Source organism: Meleagris gallopavo, chromosome Z (genome assembly GCF_905368555.1).
Source record: "Meleagris gallopavo chromosome Z, MGAL_WU_HG_1.1, whole genome shotgun sequence".
Lineage (NCBI taxonomy): Eukaryota > Metazoa > Chordata > Aves > Galliformes > Phasianidae > Meleagris > Meleagris gallopavo.
Window position 1 is genome coordinate 14,751,577 of NC_139435.1, and position 22,236 is coordinate 14,773,812.

Here is a 22,236-nt window from a genome sequence, read left to right on the forward strand (position 1 = left end):
ACTGCAAGTACTTCTCAGTGTTTGCCAGAAATTCCAAAATAATGAACTGAAGAAAAAACGATCTAGCAGCCTGAAACCAATGCATAAAATCACAAAATTATAGTATCATTTTTGTTGCAAGGCACTCTTAAAGGCCACCTGGTCCAACTCCCTGGCAAGTAATGGGGATGCCTACAGCTTGATCTGGTTGCTTAGAGCCTGGTTCAGCATGACCTTGATTGCATCCAAGGATGGAACATCCACCACCTCTTTAGGAAACCTGCTGCTCTGCTTCACCACCTTTACCGTAAAAAATTTTTTCCCGAAACCCAGTTGAAACCTCTCCTCATTTAGTTTGAAACCATTTCCTTTGTCCTTCACAACAGATCCTGCTAAAGAGTCTGTTCTCTTCCCTCTTACATCTGCCCTTTAAATACTGAAAGGCCACACTCAGGTCACCTTGCAGCCTGAGGCTGAATAGCCAAGCTCTCTCAGCCTCTCCTCCTGGGAGAGGTGTTCCATCCCCATTTTTGTGGTCTTCCTCTGGGCGTGATTCAACAGGCCTAAGAATATCCTGTACTGAGGACTCCACATCTGAACACAGTACTCCAGGTAAGGCCTCACCAGTGCAGAGCAGAGAGGCAGGATCACCTCCTTTGATCTGCTGACAGTGTTTGTTTTCATGCAGCCCAGGGTACTGTTGGCTTTCTGGGCTGCAAGGGCACGTTGCTGGCTCATGTCCAGCTTACCACCCACTGAGTCCTTTTCAGCAGGGCTGAGTTCCTTCCCTTTGTATCCCAGCTTGTATTGGTAGCAGGGGTTTGCTGTGATTCAAATGCAAGACCTTGCACTTGGCTTTGTAGAATCTCATGATATTCTCCTGGGCTCCCAACTAAGCCTGTCTAAGTCCATCTGGATGGCATCCTATCCCTTGCGTGTGCTGACTGCAGCACACAGCTTGGTGTTAACCATAAACTTGCTCAATTCCACTGTCAGGGTCACTGATGAAATTATTCAAGAGCATTGGTTTGATCTTTCCCAGGCATCTACTCTTGACACTCTGAAAAGCGGCCAGACAGGCTGTAAGTTGGACTTTACATGGCCACTGGGTTGGTTCTGAAATCCCATGTGAATGCACACTCAGCAGCTGAATCTTTAACTTGAATGCAGTCATACATACTTGTGCAGTTCTCAGGACTTACTTAAGCATAAAGGTAAAACGTTGTGCTGTATAAACTACACAACAAACATCCATAGATTTCCACCTGGATTTTGGTGTCTCTTGAGAGAGACAAAGTGCACTTCAAGGTTGGATGTGTTTCCTTAGTTCTATAATGCAAAGAACACAGAGGGTTTACCATATTGTCTTCTTTTCTTTTCTCTGCCCACCTTCCTACTTCTTCCTCCAAGCTTTTGTTATCACTTACCTGAAAGTAAGGTGCACTAAAAACACTGATGCATTATTCTCAGTTCATGTTTGTTCTTGTATAGAGAGTTTCCTTGCATTATCTGTATTATTTTGCCTGATTTGTATCAGTTAAAGCTTCTTTTATTATCACATGTAGTTTTCAAATAAATATATCCTTTGTTGCTGATCAGGGAAATAGCATTTCAATAATACTATTCATAGTTCTGAATTACCCACCTCCACTAAGATTTCCATAATCTAAAGGAAAGGGAAAAATGTAATTAGAATAAATCGTAATGGTAAAGATCTGTGGCCAAGTCATAAATGAGTATTATTCTTCTACTCTTTGTTTCTACAGATTAGTCAATATAGTGAAGAACTCAGTCCTAAAACAGAAACTTATAATGGGTCTGATTTTTCTTTAGCCAACTTCCCTTCTCACTACTCAGCAGTTTCAATGAGACAGCTATTCTATTCATAGAATAATAGTAGTGCCATTTGACTGTATGCTTGGAAAACATATGGGATACTTCCAGAACTGTAACGTGATAAGTAAGAAAAGCCTCTCTCTGCACTAAAGAATGAAACCATACTGCTCTGATTAGAGGAAGATCCTCAAAAGTATCCTGTGGAGCAACTATAACATCCACCTGCTGAGAAGTTTAAAGGAGTTTGGGTTCCTCAGTCCACATACAGAGAATGAAAATGTTCTGACTCAGATTGGTAACCCTGAGGCAGACAACTCATCTCAAAGGAAGAACCATGGGGAGCGGTCAGCCACAGGAGGCTATGATTGATGTTTGAGGGAGAGAGGAACACGAAGAACACCACGATCCTGACCAATGGAGAATGATCAGGCTTGGAACAGTGCCTTTCATAGAGTTATTTGCATCCAGGTATCCGCATTAACATGTGGACCACCTTCTCCTGAGTTTTACTTGAGAGAATGCACATTAACAGGAAAAGGCATAATAAAATTTTATATCATCTGATTTTGGTTAATCACTTTAACAGTTAAGTTAGTTTATAAGTCTCCCTAGGCTCTATGCACAGGGAGCAAAAAAATAACCCAAATTCCTGCAGATGGTGATTCAGATTAGAAGGTTAATGCAGGTGCTCTCTATCACCTTGAGGGGAGACTTTCTCTCTATCAAATGCATTAAGCGCCTATTAATCTAAAACCATCTCCAGCAGCTCCCCATTTTTATGACCAGAAATGCCTCCCCACACCTTTTTGGATTAACAATTTGGATAATTTGTTTCACCAGTAAGGGTAATGGCTCTGAGAAACCAGTGAGGGGCTCTGAGAAATCAGTGAGGGGCTCCTGGAGAGTGGCTAGGGATTCGTCTAGCTGAATTCAGTTCTTGTGCAGTAGCTTTAATGCAAGCATACCACAATTGCAAGGTATAATAAACCAAATAGAGGACCGAGTGAGAGACAAAAAAGGCATCTACTGAGAGCAGAAGAATGTTCAGAGTGAAAGCTTAAAATTTGCTCTATTATAGGGATTATAGCATTACGCAGGATAGAGCGCACAATGAAAGTTGCAACAAGAGTTCTTGAATTCAGAACACAATCTTTACGTTTGAAAACTATGGCATTTACCTTGCCATGGTTGAGAAAGGTGTTAATCTTGCAGACTCATATTATAAGGAAAATAGTGTATATTTACAAAAAAATAGTGTACTCTAACTTGCTCAACTAGAAAGTTTTCTTAGCTGGAATCTCCATATTTAGTGGATACCTGAAAAATGACAATTGATCTGAAAAATCTGATAATCTTCTGTGTATATATTACACATTTATTTATGATCAAATCAAGTCCTTGTGGCTTTATATACTCAATTGAAAGTAATCAAGCCATTCATCCTTCTGAGGGAACGAAAAGCATTATGAATAGCACTAAGTATGAATACTGACAACAATAATTTATATTTACAGCAGCCAGGTTTTATAAGCTCAAAGCATGCAGATACAGACAAGTTTCAGCTAACCTTCAAACAGCTTCATAATTCCAACCAAAAATACAAAGTTCTCATTTCACTGAAATTAGGTTGCAAATGATAGTGAGTTGAGTCCCATTTCATATTATAAAGTTATTTTCTCCTTCTGAAGTTTACACTAGAAGTTCCTTTCTATTTCTTTTTAAAAGGACAGACTTTATTTCTCTTTATAATTAATGGTAGGAGTAAGAGCATGATGACTGCAGTGCTGGAAAAAAAAAAAACTGCTTCTGAGTTTTTTGAATTTCAACACAGCATTTTTGTGAATTTATTGAAACTAACACACAGGACTTCCTCAGCAATATAGATGTCTGCTGGAACCCTCTCAAGTGTAAATAACAGAATACTTTGTAAAAAATATGTATGTATGTCAATATTTTTCAGATCCAACCTTTAGAATTAAGTCTGAGGAAAGGAACAAAATAACTCCATGCAAAGAACTACGTCAGAGGAAGTATATCAAAGGAGCTTTCATTATTCAAAATAGCAAAATGTCATGTTTTTCCACTATCTATACCTTAAAATAAAGTTGAGTGTCATTATAGATTATAGATGGATTGAAAGGAGACTACATGAGATTGAAAGCTACATGAGTGATCTGTTGAAAACATGGGAACTATTTTCTGGTCTCATTCAAATGACAAAGAATATTTTAGCTTGGTGAAGCAAAGAGATTGCTTCAAAACATTTATATCACAGCACTGTATTAGCAGTACTGCAAAAATTAGGTAATTGTGGTAATGAACTAGACCTGACATCTGTGTCTTCTTCAACATTATTCATAGGAGACTGTAATGAACATTTTTTAAAACCATGTCATTCAAGACAAAGAGAAAAAAATTATTAGAGTGATATAAAAAATATTGTATGGCAGTTTATGGTGGCTCTTTAAAATAAAGAGCAAGTTTTTAATACTAAAATTGCTATTCTTCTAGCATGAGAAAACAAACAAAGAAACAAACAAAACAAAAAAAACACTGCAAAGTATAAGAAGTGTTATGTGAACCAGTGACAAAAATCTGAAGAGCCTGGCATACAAAGTGCCTCACTTCAGACCTAGACATGGAACAAAGTTGCTTGTTTTTTGACTTTTCTAATGTAAAATGTAAGCCTTTAAACTGTCACTATTTCAGATGGGCAATTTTTATTTCTAATTGCCTCTCAGCAAGAACTTCTGTCCAAAAATACTTTAAATATCAGAACAGTCATGTGTGAAAAGTGCAAATTTGACATGGCAAAAAAAGCTCAGTTAAAAGCTTTAAAATTAGTGCCCTTGAGAAAATGATTGTAATATGGCTGAAAATGACCTTTTGGCAATAATAGGCAGCCTCTGCAAAGCCAATTATCTTTTATACACTCTTTACGCACACAGATCAAGTGCACATTGCCATAGATTTGGAATGGAAAAAAAAAAACAAACAAAAAACCTTCTCTGGAATAGATAGTCCAAGCATTCAGTGCCTGGAGATTCAGTCCACCTATGAAGAGCTGCTTCAGAATAACCATTCCACAAGGATGTGTCAGTTGAACCTGGAAAACCACTACATGCACATAAACACTTACTGTCCTTTACAGAGACAGAACAGAAGATCCTGATCCAGTTCCTTCTAAACAAAATGAATGCCCTCTTTTACAACAGAGAAACTGTATTTGGTAATGAGGTGCTCATTACTGCCTGAATATTCATTCTGAAGTACATGGAGGATACAACTACCTAAAATACAATAGAACCAACTTATGTTTCTGCTCTGCTTCAATTTTTATTAAGGAAGTGTATAAGACACAGATTATGAAGCCTATTATTTTTCCCTGGACATCTATCAAATGTAACATTGCAGCTAACCATATTACATGCAGATTTTTGTAGTCTTTCAAGTTGAAGGCTTACATAAAATATTTCATAATTTACAATTTACCCCAAATCCCATCACAATATACTACAGAATAAAAATTCATGAGTGGGGTTGATTGTTGGCAGAGAGAAACATGGGAATTATGGTTTAATGACAAATGGGTGAATCCCTCCTTGAATCCACATCTGAGTAACTTCCTACCAGCTCTCACAATAATGAAGAAAAAGTGTGGAAATAAGTATCCACTAGGTTCAACATTTTGCTTTTGCATGCTTCCTCTAACTAATTGTTTCATTATTCTTATCCTCTGTAAGGAAGACCAGCTTTCTATCTGAAAGAAACAGAAGCACACAACGCAGCCAACTAATTCATTACAGAAGTCTCCCTCTCTAGAAGCTATTAACTCATCAGTAGCACAATGTTACAATCAGCACTTAAAAACAGGGGCATACTAATTTAGAAGCACTAAGCATTAATATCTAGTTAACTAATTGTCACTGTCATCATTAAATAATAGCATCAATACTGAGACATTGAGCTTTTAGTTACAGTAAAGTAAGGTAACATGGCTTATGATAGTGCTTGAGCTTTTAATTTCCAAAGCTGAGAGCATTGTGTTCTGAGAACCTTCTTTGAGGCACTGATTTCAGTTTTGTTCAAGTTGCAATCCAAGTATTATGGATATTATCCAAAGACATGCAGATGACACAAATACTTCGTAATGTTAAATTTCTATAAAGGTTTGGGCCTTCCTGTAAATGATTTTTCACCTTTATTTTTCAGCGCTGAAGGATCTGCATGTCAATTAGCTCACGATATTAGCACAGTGGGTTCCCAATGAGAACCTGGGAATATACCACTTTCAGTAAGCCATGAAAATGAATATATTTATCATCATCATTTTAGCTTAGTGAACCAGTGAGGTGTGATTGTGAAACTGTAAACCAGTGTGTTTCTGCTACAGTTCAAATTATTAGAAGAAAAACAAAGCTGCCTTGCACTGATATATCATGGCTTGAAAGACAAAGATAATATAATCTGAAAGCGAAGACATAAAAAATCATAACACTAAGAAAACACTTTGGAACAAATGAGTATTATTTTTAGGTCAAGAAACAGCAGCCACAATGGAAACGAATTTTAATCATATTGTGTCGATGCTGCAATGGACTCCAGGAACTTTCTTATTGTTCAGAATTAATTTACTACCAGCAATGACTAAGTGCACGAAATAAAAATAATGAAATATTTTAAACAAATACAAGGCACAGGAAATCTAATGACTGCTTTTATATAGGCACATCAGAAATCTACTGTCAGATTACACAGTCCCAGAGTACAGGAGATATGAGTAGAACTACAGATCTTATATCAAAGGCAAGAAGATAAGAATAACAAGTTATTATTTCTTCCATTAGTATGTGTATTGCAGCCGAGCAAAGATGAATGACCTCCTCACCTATCTGAGAACAGAAAGAAAAGCATACGCCAAAATCTAGGTGGGCCTTCTTAAAGCCTCAGCAATTGTAAAAAATGAGAACATAATTTGTTTTCCTCTCCATTGATCATGACACACTGAGTTAAATCAATAGTCCTCAGCTACTTCTTTTCTCTAATACTCGCTAGCTTAGTGTAAAACTTTGGTACTGATGTTAACAGCTGGCTTCAGTCTACATGAAGCGTATCTTGTTCTGCATGTCTACAGCATTTTCCATTGCAGTTTATTATAGCGTCAAATCAAATAAACTAATATATTGTCCTAAGCTATCTTATTTTTTGTCCTAACACAGGTTGCTATGACCTCTTTCACCTACTGGAATAGGGCACAAACTGCAGCATTACTCTGTTATCTTGATGAAGCACATCCTAGAAGAGATATAATTATTGCATTCACCAAAGAGGAATATCTTTGTCCTAAGAATGTAGATTACATAATGTTATTACTAGTATGACCATGTTTGGAAATTGTACTGTAAATAGAGCACTCGTCTAAATTGGGAAATTCCTACTTTACTAATATTTTCATCAGAGTCAATCTCAGAAATGTAGTTTCAATATTTTAACTATTTATAGAAGCACTTGCTAACTAAAGCAATAGACATATGTAAATGTATAAAATATTTTAGAGTAGTAATATATCTCACGAGATCCACAGTGCCTCTGGTAACCACGACTTCCATATGTTCCATACTTATTACCCAATTAAAGGTTGTGGGATATGATTTCTATAAGCATTTATTACTTTTCACTGCAAATGAAGTCAAAAGAATCAGTGCTTTGAACACTGCTCAACATCTTGCCATATAATAAAAAGTTGTTCTCAGGAGATTCTTAGCTGTTCTAATGACTAACCATAGGGATGAAGGTGCTGAGCCAATGTAGTATCAAAACAGAAAAATCCAATGCTGAATAATTGTGACTGTAATCCATTCCTTGAGCTCAGATGAGTAAAGCAGAGTTCTTACTGAAATGTGTGATTGTGTAATTGAAAATTATGTATATTATTAAGAAAAGCTAAGACATTAAATTCAAGTTGATGCATTATTACTAGTTTCTGTGCATGTTAAATTTATGTTACCATAATTCTTAGTCCTTAGAAATCCTGACCATCTCCTGCATTTCTGAATTTTACTATTAGGCATTCATTTAAACAATTTATTTTATAAAAGGAAGGGCTTTCAGACTCTTCAACAGAAATTCCCAGAATCTTTTCATTTCAGTGGTGATACTGTCAGAGATGAGGTTCTGCAGGCTAATTTCTGATTTCCAATGGTGTTAATGAGTTAATACAAAGCAAAATTTCCCTCCACGTAACTCAAAACCTAAAAAATACCCCACCAAACCCAGAGTCTGACACAACTGAACTGCAAGGATAGTATGAAAAAGCCATAACAAAGAAACCAGAAAACCTGAAGGGTTCTTACTGAGCAAATCGTCTGACTGCCATGAGAAATGCTAGCAAAGCATGCTCTTTTCAGAAGCTTTGCAGTTTTCTGGCTTTTAAGAAACCCAGTCTTGAAGTTCTATACTTCTCTGCTAGATTTTTATCTGACTAAGACATTGCTATATGTAAAAAATCTGAAAATTTTAGGTAAATACCTTGCTTAGTAGGCCATGTTTTCCTAACCATACATCTAACTATTGCAAATAAAAACATGAAAATAGAGGCTGGGGATCTTCAGACACTGTACTCAGGGACTAACATTTAAGACTTTACCGTAGATGATGGAAAAAGAACAATCTTCCAATACAGCAACAATGAATTTACTGCAAATAATTATTTATTTCATACATAGATGGCAAGATGGCCAGATGGAATCGGTGGCAAAAATGTCATCTCATCTTCATGTGCTTAGAAACTCTGTCTCCTACAAGACCTGGCTATAACTGCTCATCATTTGGAGCTCACACACTGTGTTTTTGCAATTCACCACAGCTGAAAGTGAATACAAAATGCAGAAGAGTTTTACAGACTAATTATAGGAGAGGATCCTGTAGCATTCTTCCTGTTTTTGCATTTCCCTTGGTCTCAAGCGAAAGTTTTACTCCTAATTTTCTAATGAACAACTGGCTCAGACTCTGAGGTATGATAAAGCTGTTTGGTCTATGAGTCATTATGGAAGTACACTAGTCTGAGGCAATGCAGATCAGAAAGCTGAGGATAAATCACACAAGAAGCTGCAGATAATAGCCTTTCTGAGCCAAGGAGAAATTAAGCAGCATCATTAGGAAACTTTGTGATACTTCTTCAGAGAAGACCTTGTTTAGGAATTAAACTCATAATACTGGTTGTAAAAAAGATAAGGAACTGAATATATATATATATATATATATAATATATATATATATTCATGAGGGTATATTATATATAATATACCCTCACAGCACTTATTGTCTGTTATTTTATTGATTGGCTGGAACACAACTTACAGCGAGCATTAAAGAAAGAGCTCATGCCGTTGTCTCTTATTTTTAGAGAAGTACATGGATATTTTAAAAGAGTATAGGATCCTCCTGGCAAACAGTTACTAATTAAACTACTTTTAAAAAATCAGTGCAATGAAATGGCAGTAATGATATGAAAGTGGGCAGGTGGGATCACAACTAGAAAATTTAAAGAAAGATACCAGCTCTGCCTTTCTCTTTGTAACAGGAATGCCAATGCTAAGAATTGGCCAAGAAATCCAGGAAGTACATACACCATTTGAGTTCGTTATTATTGAGGAAAACATCCCAAAGTGGTTTGAACTATTCAGGGTCAAGGTTGGCTCAGTACCAGCCTATGGCCATCCTATTTCCTTTCAAAGAGAAGCCCTTCCATTTCATTTCATAGTCAATCTGATGGTCCAATCTGACATTTTTAATCATTCTTTCAAAGATGAAAATCCACTGATTTGCTTTTCTTTAATTTCATTCATTGCCATTGTTCAGAGAGGCAGTAGACTTGATTTCATTATTTTGTTCCTTTCTGACATTAAATTTAACCTTTGTTCTTCCTAACAGTACAATGTGAGTAGGCCTGTGGAATCTGAAAACTTTCACATACTAGCTTCTACAGAAAAGAATGTTTCCAGAAGAAGGTTTTTAGAGGACGTTCTTGTAATCTGCAGTCTGAAGCAAGTCTGAATTATAACAAATTAAAAACAAATTAAAAATGAATTAATAATGAATATAAAAGAATGCAACTGTGGCCTGGAACAATATGCTAGGTTGCAAAGATAGAGGAGACAGCACGTCACGCTCAAGGAATCTTTACTTCCTTCACCATCACATTATCTGTTAAATCTTTGGCTTGCAACTGACTAGCAGCTGTGTTGTGTACTGAAAAACTGATATATATGTTTTCTAAGAATAAGTCTTCAAGTCTATGATCACCATCACTAATTGTTGAAATATTACTTCAAAGCAAAATTAGGTATTATCCTTGTATCCCGTGTTTTGTTTTGTTTGAAAATGTTGTTGTTGTTTTTTTTGAAGCCCACACCAAAAAAAAAAAACAACCCTCTCTACTCAAAATAAGATTGAAACTCACAGATGGGCAATTTCAATTTTTTCAGAACAGGTGTGCAAGGGTTGCTCCAAAAGGAGCACTATTACCTATGTTATTCTGTTGGCTTCTGACATCAGAGGCGCACGTTGGTTATAAGGCAGTGTATGTCAAACCTTTCCACCAATATCCTGTTATGTTATGTTGCCACGTGAGATGGTAGCAAAGAGCAGTCTGACACGATGGTGTCTGACATGGAAGAGTGCATGAAGCAAACGTGTGGAACTGAATTCCTTAATGCAGAAAAATTAGCACCCACTGACATTCACTGATGTGTGCTGAAGATCGATGGAGGACAAACAATGGATATGAGCACAGTGACCTGGTGCTTTTCAGCAGAGGCAGCAACAATGTTTTCACATTCACATTTCATATTCACATTTCCAGCCACGTTCTGGATGGCCATGCAGATATTTGCAAATGTGCAAGCTCTTGTTCACTGCTGGTGACAGTGCGTAGCTAATGATGGTGACTGTGCTGAAAAATGGTGTTTTGTAGCTGAGGATTTACCCTATCAAATAGTGTTACTGTTTTCTTTGTATCTGTTGCAGATTCCATGGAAATAAATAGGTGGCGTTACTTTCAGAGCAACCTACATATTTCAGAATTCTCTGATTCAGAAATTTGAGACAAGCTCCAAATGCATTTATAATTGTCTTTACAGAATACTGTGCTGAAATCTTTGAGTGAAAAAAGAATTGGCAGAAAGATGCAATAGATGGATATAGGTGAAGATCTCCTCTTCCTGACAATATCGGTCCTTTGGGGTCCCTTGGGGCCACCAACAACAGTTCAGATTGCCCCACAATATTCAGTGTTCATTAATAGCAGCAAGTTTGTCAGAGAAAATAAATCCTTTTGGAAAGGATCATTCAAAGAGCATGTGGCCAGTAAGGAGACAGAAATGCTTCTACAAGAAAATTGAGTGTAGGCAGGCAGAAAGATCTCCCTAAGAATGTGTGCAGCTTTCTACGGTCAAATGTTGCTCATATGGAAGAATTTAATATTTAAGCATTCATAAAAAGGTAAATACTTTTTAAGTTTTTACCTATTTAGATAAAAACTTTTTAACCTTCATAAGTTAAGCATAAGCCAGGGCTTATTCCCTTTCACTCTCTAGAGTAATTTTTATCCAAATCTTTAGGAAGCTGGTAGAAAATGTACCCTTTCAGAATATGAATGAAAGATGTTATATAGCAGAACCCACAATGCAGTAGAATGCAAAACCGTGCCAGTCAGCATCCTGGTGACCTACTTATATTGTAGCAATTCCATTTGTGAAGATATGTCACTTTTTTTTTTTGGAAAGCTGCACAGTGAGGTGTCAGCAAACATGCTGCTTATCATTAAATATGTCATTCAGTGACTGCAAATGCTTGTCTGTATGACTGACAGTGTTAGTCACCAAGCTCCAACAGTAATAGGCAGTATTACATTCCTAAAGGAACAAATATAATTATGTTTTTACAATAGAAATATGTGGGACTGTACAAGTTGCTCATCTACAGTAAAAGTGTCATAAAAATTGTAGAAATAGGCTGCCCAAGGAGGCTGTTCAAGAAACATTTAAATTTCCTACTAAGAGGCATGGTTAGTGGGGAAGTATTGGTGGCAGGGATGGTTGGACTAGATAATCTTGGAGGTCTTTTCAAGCCTTGATGATTCTATGATTCTGTGATTCTGTGTTTCAGGTGGTCAATGAGATAGTTGCTTGGGACTTTTTCTGTTTGCTACAGACACGTTTCAACAACTTTATCTATGTATTTTCTATGAAAAAAGTCTACTTGATTCATCATCCAGCTTCACAAGAAGCATTTAATTCTTCAAGGCATATGTCATACAAGGAGAACATCATTAACCTTCCTTATAAACAAGGCATAAACAAGTTCTCTCTTTGAACTGTCTTTTCAACACACATAACTATTACAGAAGTAAATCTGTATTTCCTGTATTCTACTTAGAAGAAACTCATCCTGACAGGCAGAAACGATTTGGTAAAGGACTTAATGACATAGCCAGAAGTTATTTACAAAACAAGCAGAGGACTGTATTAGATGAAAATAACGAAGATTAAATCAACATCTATAGCCTTCTGAAAATAAACTAAAAACACTAGTGCACTGAGTGTTTCCAAATGTCCTACAATGACTCCCTTGAGGGAATGAGGATTAATAAACTAATTAAAATGGCCTCAAAAGTGAAAGTATTTTCTGGTTCATTTACTGACTGTGTGTCAGCTTAGTACTGTTGGTGGTGAGGGATACAAAAGCAACCTTTGTTTATTAGTAAGCAAGCAATCAAAACCCCTAAATAACTTTGAGTATGTTGCAGGGCACTGTCTTACTTGGCATGTATTTTTGCAATTAAGTCTGAGGCTAACTGTTTAGGAAAATAAAGTTTAGAAAGCACAATGAAAAATGAACAATACTTACAACCATACCGTTTAGGGACACCCAGCAATCTGGTGGGAAATCCTGAAGTAACGGTACTAAAAACTGAAGACAACCATCCCAATGGCAAAGCAGCAGCATCATTCCAATTAGATTAAAGATTCTCACCACAGCACTGGCCAGATCATATGTCATGTGGAAAATCTGTAAGGAAAAATTACAGAAGTGTGATCCAAATCAGAAATGCAAATTATTTACTTTTCATCAGGCAGATTAAAGACGAGGAAGCATCATTCTGAACTTCTAAGGAGGTAGAGTTCATTCAGTGATATTCACTAATGTGGGCACACTGATTTGGGCATGGGACTGTACATGACACACCTGGCTCTTGTCTGCATCACGGTTACATAGGCTGCTAAAAAGTGTTTCATTTAAACAGAAGCCACCAACTGAAGTACTTTTGTAAAGCCACAAACTTCTTTTAATCGAAGTAGATCTCAAAAAAAAAAAAAAAAAAGTAAAAAAGAATTGGGAAGCTTGGAAAAAGTAGTGAATCCATTTCTTGTCTGTTAACTGGATATCTTAAATATTCGCAAAATTGTGGAAGTTAAAATTCAATTACCTATTCAGAATAGAGTCACATTGCCTGCCTTCTAAAAAGTAACAAAATGAGAGTGAAGAAGCAATATAGTAATTTTACATATATATATATATATATATATATATATATATATATATATATATAACTTCTGTACTGCAAATTTCAGCTCAGCAAGCAAAATGACAGAGGAAGATTTCACAGCTCCTAATTATTGGCAGTTTTGCTAAAATGCTGAGAATCCTGAAACATCTGTAGTAGCTAAGATAAGGTAAAAAAAAAAATCATTTGGATTTTTCCATTATTGTTAAAAAAACAATTTTATTTGTATGGTCTCTTATAGCAAAACATAAACATACTCTCAAAAACAAGAGCACAAAAGATGAAGGTCAGCTGTTAATCCCCAGTTCTGTGAAGAGACATCAATAGAAAAACATAGATTTTTGATGGGCGCAAAATATTAGACATCATTATTGAGCCAAATAATAAAATTGAAGACCACATACAACGCTGGCTGCTCCAGTTAGGCATCCAATCCATTTCCTTAATGCATTTGATTCTGTCCTTTCAGCATCCCAGTCTCTCACCTAGTAGATGATACAGCAGCACATTACCATGCACCGCAGTCAGAGATCAGCAAACACGAATCTGCTCACTAACATTGCAAAACACACATCACCAAAATGGAAATTCCAAAAGAATTCAAGTGTGCATGAGAAAATTATTCTGTTCCAGCTTTCACATCGCTAAAACTGAAGGCAGTGGTTAAGTACCCATGCTGTAAATGAGAACAAGTGCAAATAAAGAGAGCAGGTTAAGATGTCTTTCAATATAATTTTTTGTTAGTGAGAGTTTGTTGAAAATAATGACATATTTTTTAATCCCAAACTGTAAAACTTATGTAACAGAAACATACCTAATACATTATATTTATGTACAAAACATTGCTTCAAGTTAGAGCATTTTGAGAGAATAATACTACAAATCTCAGCTTCACAGACACTTGAAACAAATTCTTAAATGTTCTCTAGACACTATTATTTCCTCTCAATACCAAGGAAATGACAGTAATATTTAGGAGATAATGTAAATAGAAATAAACAGAAAAGTGACATTATTAAAATTTGTGCTCTGTGGAAATGTATTTAAACTATAGCTATTTAAATAGCTACAGTTTCAGTAGCAAAAGATGAACTGGGTGAGTAGGTAGTTTGTAAGACTAAAATAACTTTATTTCAAGAATGGAAATAAATAACAAGAGTACTACTGTTCTGGAGCGCTAACACACACTGAGTTTCATTTAGATTACACTATCCCCACATGGTTATTTTATTGCACGTGTTCTGAAAACACATTAAATCTAAGTGTTTGCGATAATCAAGGGAAGATCCGGAAGATCTGGTTCTGTGAAACTCTCCAAAGACAATGAGACAGCAGCACAGACCCCAGGACTGCTGCATCCTTCTCTGACCTCAGTAACTACAGGCACAGTCAAGATGACTGGCTGTTCACATGTCCTGTGATCAGAGCTGCCTAAGAATGATCTCTCTGTGGCTCTTTCACTTGCATGGAGCGCATTTTTTGGCATCAATTCATGTTACAGAGATAGCCTGAGGGTGGAAGCTCCTAACGATAGAGAACATCCATGAATTTAAGGGCATTTTGCACTGGTATATTTTTATTTCAAATTTTAAAAGATGCACATTATTTATATTTTAATATGTACTGGGGAAAAAAAAAAAAAAAAAAAAAAGAATAGACCAGTGGATGGATTTGTAAATGTATTTCAGTGATCTTACCTTGCTTTTATAGGTGTACTGCTTCCTGCCCAGCCTGTGAAACTGTGTGATGGCTCAGTAAATATTCTCAAAAGGGCCTTTTGAACCAGGATACAGAAGGAGGTGGTACAAAAAAAGAAAAAAATCAAACCAAATAGCTGGAGGGCTAAGTTCAAACTAAAAGGCCCTGCTGAATCAGCGAGGGCTCCTGATGGGCCTGGGCTTTGCAAGGACTATCTTGCTTCTATCACTGAGTAACTTGTTTTTCCTAAAAAGTAAGCAGCATCTGCCTTTTCATTACTGGTATGCCTTTTCAGTAATGATCACTGAATGCAGGAATGATATTGAAAGAACAGCAATATACTGAAAATCATATGTGAAACAAATGCAGTAAAGGAAATGATTGAAACCATCAGCATCTGACACTGTGATTCTATGACTTCTGACACCTTTCCACTCAAGAAATACTCCTCTGCAGCTTAGCTCAAAGGATCAGTAGGTATTGTTACAAATATATTAGCATTCTGGACGTTTATTGTTTATCACAGTAACATGAAATCAGTATTTTCACCATGGCACTGATTGATTGTGGCATTTTTCACTCATCCTCTGTTTACTTTAATAGCTGTGTAGTCTAATAACTGTGATAACTGTATTACAGAAGAAAGTTTAGTAAGAAAAAATCTTATGCATGTTGAAATAACCTATTAAACATCTCTGTGTATTCTAACCAATCACCAGTGAACAAAAGCTGTTTTCTTTTTTGAAAATTATCATGGAAATCTTTGCTTGGTTGTAAAAACAACAACAACAACAAAAAACCCAACATATTAAAATACCCAAAGGCAGCACTGTAAGTTATCAGTAACATTTGTTAGTTGAAGGAGAGGGAGCTATTTATTAAAGCTAGCAGTTACACTGACCTGTTGACTGAAGACTCACAGTGCATGTTTAATTTTTTATATTCTTTCTTGAGGAACTGATCGTGATACAAGGAAATAAGAAGTAATCATTCATATTTTCATCACATTCTCTTTTTGTAATCAAAAAACACAGTTCCTATTTGTTGAACTAATCCTTACTAAAATTCCTAGGAGGAATGTAGTTTGTTAAGAGTGGAATTGGCATATAGAAAGCCAACACCACTCATTCGCCCACCAGCAGTTTGTCAAAGTGGAAACCTTAAATGGATTAGTTCGGTTTCACAGCATGGGTGTGCTATACATTTTATTTTTTTTTCTTTTTCTGTCTGAATGGATTCCTTACTGAGATAAAACTCATAAAAAATATAATTGGAACACATGGAAACGTGCAGAGTTAGGCTTCTAAACACACTACTCAGGTATCTAAATGTTCATAGCTTGGATATCATTAAAGATTCACTATCCATAAATCACACATAAATGAGCATACCTAAAACACATTTGAAAATCTGGCCACTTTATTTACACTACACTTAAAAATTCAGCCATCGGGCACAATTTTTTAATAGCATATTTACAAAAAGAAATGACTTCAGCAACATGAAAATACTGCAAGCAAGAAAAAATGAACATTTCTTTGAGAACTAACTCTTTCTATATTATCATTTCACATAATAGAAAATACTTAATAGATATCTCTTCTTTTTTTCTACTACTCAATTTCCATTGCAGATTATACTTTTTATTATTATAATGCATTTTTTGTTGTTCTGTTGGGGCTTTTTTTTCTTTTTTAATATTTTTGCTGCTAACAGCTTCCAGCTTTCATACACTTTAAAATGTTTAATAATAATCTGTGGTATATTACCTCACTTCTGGAAACCCATAATTTATTCCTGTATTGTTATTATTTCTTAAATTTTTCCCTAATGAGCTGACATTGGTTGAAATGTAATCACATATTAGCCATTTTTTACATTTTGGCAAAATATTGTTCATAGAGAACAAGAAATTGCTCCTCAAGAAGTCATAGGCCACATGTTTTATCTCAGTTTTTATTCACACTTCATTAATGATTCTCTTGATTTCCATGTGTAAGGAAGAAAGCAGATTATTCTTTTCTCACATTTATATTGGAGTGTGTACTTTAAATTGGTCCTGCTGACTGATTTCCAAGCCTGAGACAGAAAAAATGTTCCAGCAAGTTACCACTCACTTAACAGTATTTGAGGGCTGTCATATTAAGTTAATAGTACATATCTAGCTCAACTAAATGAATTTAAAATCTGCTTTTGTGGAGTGCTCTAGGTTACCTCTTCTGGCTTCTTATAACTGGAAGGGAATAGCTCTTCAGTTGTGATTTGTAGTTTGGCCTGATTTTTATGTTCAGTTACATAAAATTTGATTTATAAAATTTACCAACATTTAACTCTCCCAGAAGGGAAAAGAAAGTCTCGGGAAATCCTGAAAAATTTATTAAAATCTCGTACCACAGAGTTGATTGAGATACGTCCTCTTTTGCACCTCTTAGAAGCACTAGAAGTGTTCAGAATCGTAAAGACAGTCAAGGTTTCATCTTCACGTTCTGCTTGGAGCCTCAAGGCCACATGAAATGACACTTGTACAAAGTGAGCAGTGAGGAGCCTGGAATATTGAACCTTCTGGAGACTGAAATAGCTGCACGTGTATGTCAGTCACTAAAAGCAGACTGAGTGTAGCACTGAGCAAAACAAGGTAAGTTCAGGATAGACTGCCAGGCAAAATAACACTCACGAAAATAACAAGGTTTTTTGGTTCATTCTCTGGGTCAGCCCAGAATTGTTAGGTTCAGAGCAGCACCTAGACAGAGATTAAGAACTGCAGGATTCAGATTTTTCTACCTGAACTAAACATTCACTTTTAAGACAGTATTTGTAACAGAAAGCTCCAGGAAAATAAAATATTATGAGCACAAGGGCTCTGTTTGCACTTCTGTCTCTCCATCTGCTTTAAACAGTGAAAGCCAATCATGACTTTTTATCCATGTTATATTCTACAAACTGATTTCAAAAGACATTCTTCATAAATATCCTTTGAGATAGTGTGGATTGCATCCAACTCTGACCAAAGCTCATTTCTTTGGAAGCTGCATTTTACTACATTCTACACGGAAAATATATCTGCAAGAGTAGATGTAAAGGCCCATTGATTGAAATGCCAAGGTGTGCCCTTAGAGTTACATTTTACACTTAACTGACTCCTGATGCTTGTACTTAATTTGATAATAAATAATTCATCATTGATAATTCAGTAGTCTATAGCACTATTTAGTCTAGTTGTATTTGTGACTTTAAGCTAATGACAAATGCAGAGATCTGCTTCTGCTTTAGTATGCCCTGGGGGTAAACACCAGTGATTAAATAAATGGTATAAAATATTTTAAATCAAACATATCCAGAAAAAGAAAAAAAAAGAAGAAAAAAAAAAGAAAAAAAAAAAAAGCTGAGATGATTGGCCTATTTTATGTGACCTTTAAAAATTCTTATTTCTAGATGGACTCAATTTGACATTAGGTTTTGTAATAGCGGCCCTATTTATTCTGCTTCAAGGCATGTACAAATGGCAGCCAGCTTCCGTGTAGCAAAAAGAACAACACAACAACACAGACATGTGATAGTGCTCCAAGTTCAGGTAAACCTGAAAGCATTAAAACCAGCAAGCAACATTTTTTCACTCCATACAAACTCTGCAATACGTGTTATCTACTGTAAATTTGCCAAAACCATACTAATATATTATTTCTCATACTGAGGGCATAACCTCACTGCCAAAGCATTTATTTTTATTATCCTATTGTGATTAATGTGTGTGACCTGCTTTGACATCAAAACAGAGAGGACTAGTCTCTTTAGTTCTGTAACAAAGAAAACAAGCCAAGACTGATAAGCCTCAGGATCCTGAAACAAAAAACAGTGCCAATTTTCACTGTGCTTTTACACCGGTGAAAGTTTCTTTCATTATTTATTTTAATGACAGAATGTACCTTGTTTGACTAAGCCTTTGCTTTCATTGAGGCAAAGCAAACCATGCAAAAATGACAAAAATAAAATAAAAACAAACAAACATAATAATAACAACAGTAGTAGTGATGATAGTAGTAATCAAATTATAGCTGTGAGAAAGACGTGCAATTCTACATCTTGTCTACATGACAAAATTTAGCTGAAGCTATTCTTAAATTATAGTTCAGAACTAAGAATGAATGTGTGGCAAAAAAAAAAAAAAAACTTGAAACGTTCATGAGAAGAGAGATGGCAAGTTTTGCCAACTTGAAGTATGGCTCAGTTTCCATTTCAGCATTATTTCAAGCATCAGCATCAGCTGACCTTCAGCTGAAGCTTCTTGATGGGCATAGTATCTCAAGTGACAGCACCACTGAACTCTGTGAGCAGAGGTGAGCTAGAGGGAATATTTATTATTACCTTTTATAATTACTCATATCTTACAAAGAAGGCAGTTCTAAGATACAGCCAATCTCTAAACGGCCCAAAATATTATTTACAATTTATCTTCCTGGCTGAGTGAGAGGTACCGTTTTTCATATTAATGTGCAGATGTATTCCAGTGTCAAACAGAGAAAAGAAAAATAAGTTATTCACCATCACTCATCTGCCCACAGTCAGACTAGGGCAGGGACTCCCACAGCACTGAAAAGGGCAACAGAACAAGTAACATGAATCTTAACAGCTATCACTACCTACAGCATTTCAACTATAGGGGCAAAATTCAAATAACTGACTGATTTTTCAGAATCACTTTGAGCTTATGAAATCTAACTTCTCCACTATTAATATACAAGCTGCTTTCATCCTTATAAAATGTGAAATAAAACAATAAATATCAGACATATATTTTATAAGGAAGTTTAACACAAAATAAGTCATAAATGCTAAGACAGTTTAGGGAGATCCTTTGGAAGAACCAAGATCTTCACAAAAACTGCCAAGCCCCATAAAACTGTCTTAGACCATATTTGTTTGTTCAAGTCTCGCAAACCGTTGGCCCTCTTGATTTCCATTTTTAAAGCTTAACTTCAGAGATAATCGCATTCTACCCCCTGCACAGTAGGTCTTTTCCCTTGAGCTATGTATGCACAATGTGGTGTGGTGCAGTGTGCCGGCAGGGTCTGACATCAAAACAGGCAGGACGTGGTCTCAAATTCATGGATCTAAAAATAAAACAGTGCACAGACAGTGTTCCTTGTGATCTCTTTCTGACTTCTTTCTTCTGTCTGCTGTGCCTGTGAGCAATATGATTGGAACTTGAATACTGAACACATCCAAAGATATTTCCAGGTGTGAACTCAGGGATGCAGGTACACAAAGTATCTACAGAATCACTTTTAGGTTTGACTGGTAAATCCATAACTGAAGAAAGAATTCTACTCTAACCCAAGAAAAATGAAGGAACACCAAGCTGAAAGACAGCAGAAAGTACTTATAAATCCATACAAAGTAACAGCATATCTCAGCACAGAATGTTTTTACAATTGAGATACCTGCAGATCTATCTCCTTCAGTCTCAGCATTTTCCTAAACATCTCTTCCTTTTTTAAAAGATTTTGATTTCCAAAGTCTGTGAAGATAAGATGCAAACAGATGCTTTCTGAAAGTAGGAGATGCACCCTCATCTTAAAACCCCCCAAAAGCCCTTTGATATTAAAATGAATGGTTCATTAAGTTCCTAAATCCCCAGGTCTTTTTCCATCATGCTCACCCCAAAAGTCACCCTGGTGCATTTCTGAGCTTCAAATTAATTCTGCTAATTATAATACAGCAACATAATGATCTAATAGCAAACAACTGAAATAATGAGGAATATTTCTCCTTGGGAATTTAAGTTGATGTCTTACTGAAGCTATTGAGGTTAATCTTCCAAACATGGAATTAATGGGCAAGGAACTGAAAATAAAAATTGTTATGTTAAATTTCCTGTGGAATAAAAGTGCTGAAACCAAATCAATTTCATTTGAATAGCGTAAAAGATTTCATTTTAAAAAAGGATGAAAAAATGTTGGTTTATGAGGCACAGCTGTCAAATTTAATGTTTATTTATTTGGGATATTAAAATTAAACATAAACCCTGAATAAAATATGTGAAATTCCACATATAAATTAAATTCTGTTTTTTATAGTAAATTAAAAAGCCATCTTTATTTAAAATAATATTACCTAGGATTGTCAGTACAGTTAAGGCAGAAGATGGTGAATGATGCTGTATGAAAGTCAGAACTCTTCAGTGGATGGATGCTTAAAACCCAAAACACAAAGAATCCATTTATTCCTTTGAAAATCTTGGTAATCTTGCTAAGAGGAAGCATGATAAAGCTATTCATATATCATATTCATATACAAACAAATAGAAAAATGAAAATAGCATAATCTAGTGTTATATACTTGAATAAATAATGACGCTAATAACAATTTGACATCTAAGTCGATATTTCACAATACTGACAAATAACTTGCAAATTACACAGCTAATTGAACTGCATTCTAAAAAACTATTTACTCCGTAAGTGCAAATGAAGCTTGCAGTTAAAAGCTTAATGTTGCTCAAAATCACATAGAGGATCGCTTCTGCAATTTTAAAGGATAAATGTAAAAACAAGCAAACAACAACAACAAAATAACAACAACAACAAGAAAACAAATGGTAACATCAAACTGACAAACCGAAAAGAAAAAAATCCTTGTGATCTGATGCCTGACCAGGTAGAAGGAACATGCCAAAATCATAGTCTTCACAATCTAGAAGAAATTAAGAACTCAGTTGCCTACAAAAACCTCAGGTTGTCAGAAATATATTACCAGTTTAAAGAAATTACTTTGAAAAATTGCAGACAATAATCTCTTCTATAAGTTATCTTGTTTACCTGAATTAGTACATTAAACTACCTTAAGGCAGAAAGTTCAGATGCTAAATTATTCTACTTGTAACTCTGTTCAACGTTTGCTAAATACACGACTATCATTATTATGATAAGACAATCATTACCTGCATATCCAAAATCACCAGACAAGCAGGTCTGAGTGTTCAAAAGTTTCTACAGATCTCTAGTTAATCAATGTAAAAGTGAAAGACTGAAAATAAAAGACAAGAAAAGGAATACTAATAAAATCGGACAGGAGAAGTTACTGTAAGAAGAAAGAAGTATGTTTTCATGGTCCTGCTTGTGTTCTCTGTTTTTTGTCTAATTCCAATGACATTTAAAATA

The 22,236-nt window shown here is 35.6% G+C and overlaps 1 protein-coding gene across 1 annotated transcript in view; it reads right to left on the reverse strand.

The window, feature by feature from the left end:
- HCN1 (hyperpolarization activated cyclic nucleotide gated potassium channel 1) overlaps window positions 1–22,236 on the reverse strand; it is a 192,425-nt gene that overhangs the window by 82,259 nt on the left and 87,930 nt on the right. Inside the window, exon 3 of the mRNA XM_085213684.1 lies at window positions 12,724–12,885. Coding sequence (XP_085069810.1) covers window positions 12,724–12,885 — 162 coding nt within the window. The remainder of the gene's footprint in view (window positions 1–12,723; window positions 12,886–22,236) is intronic.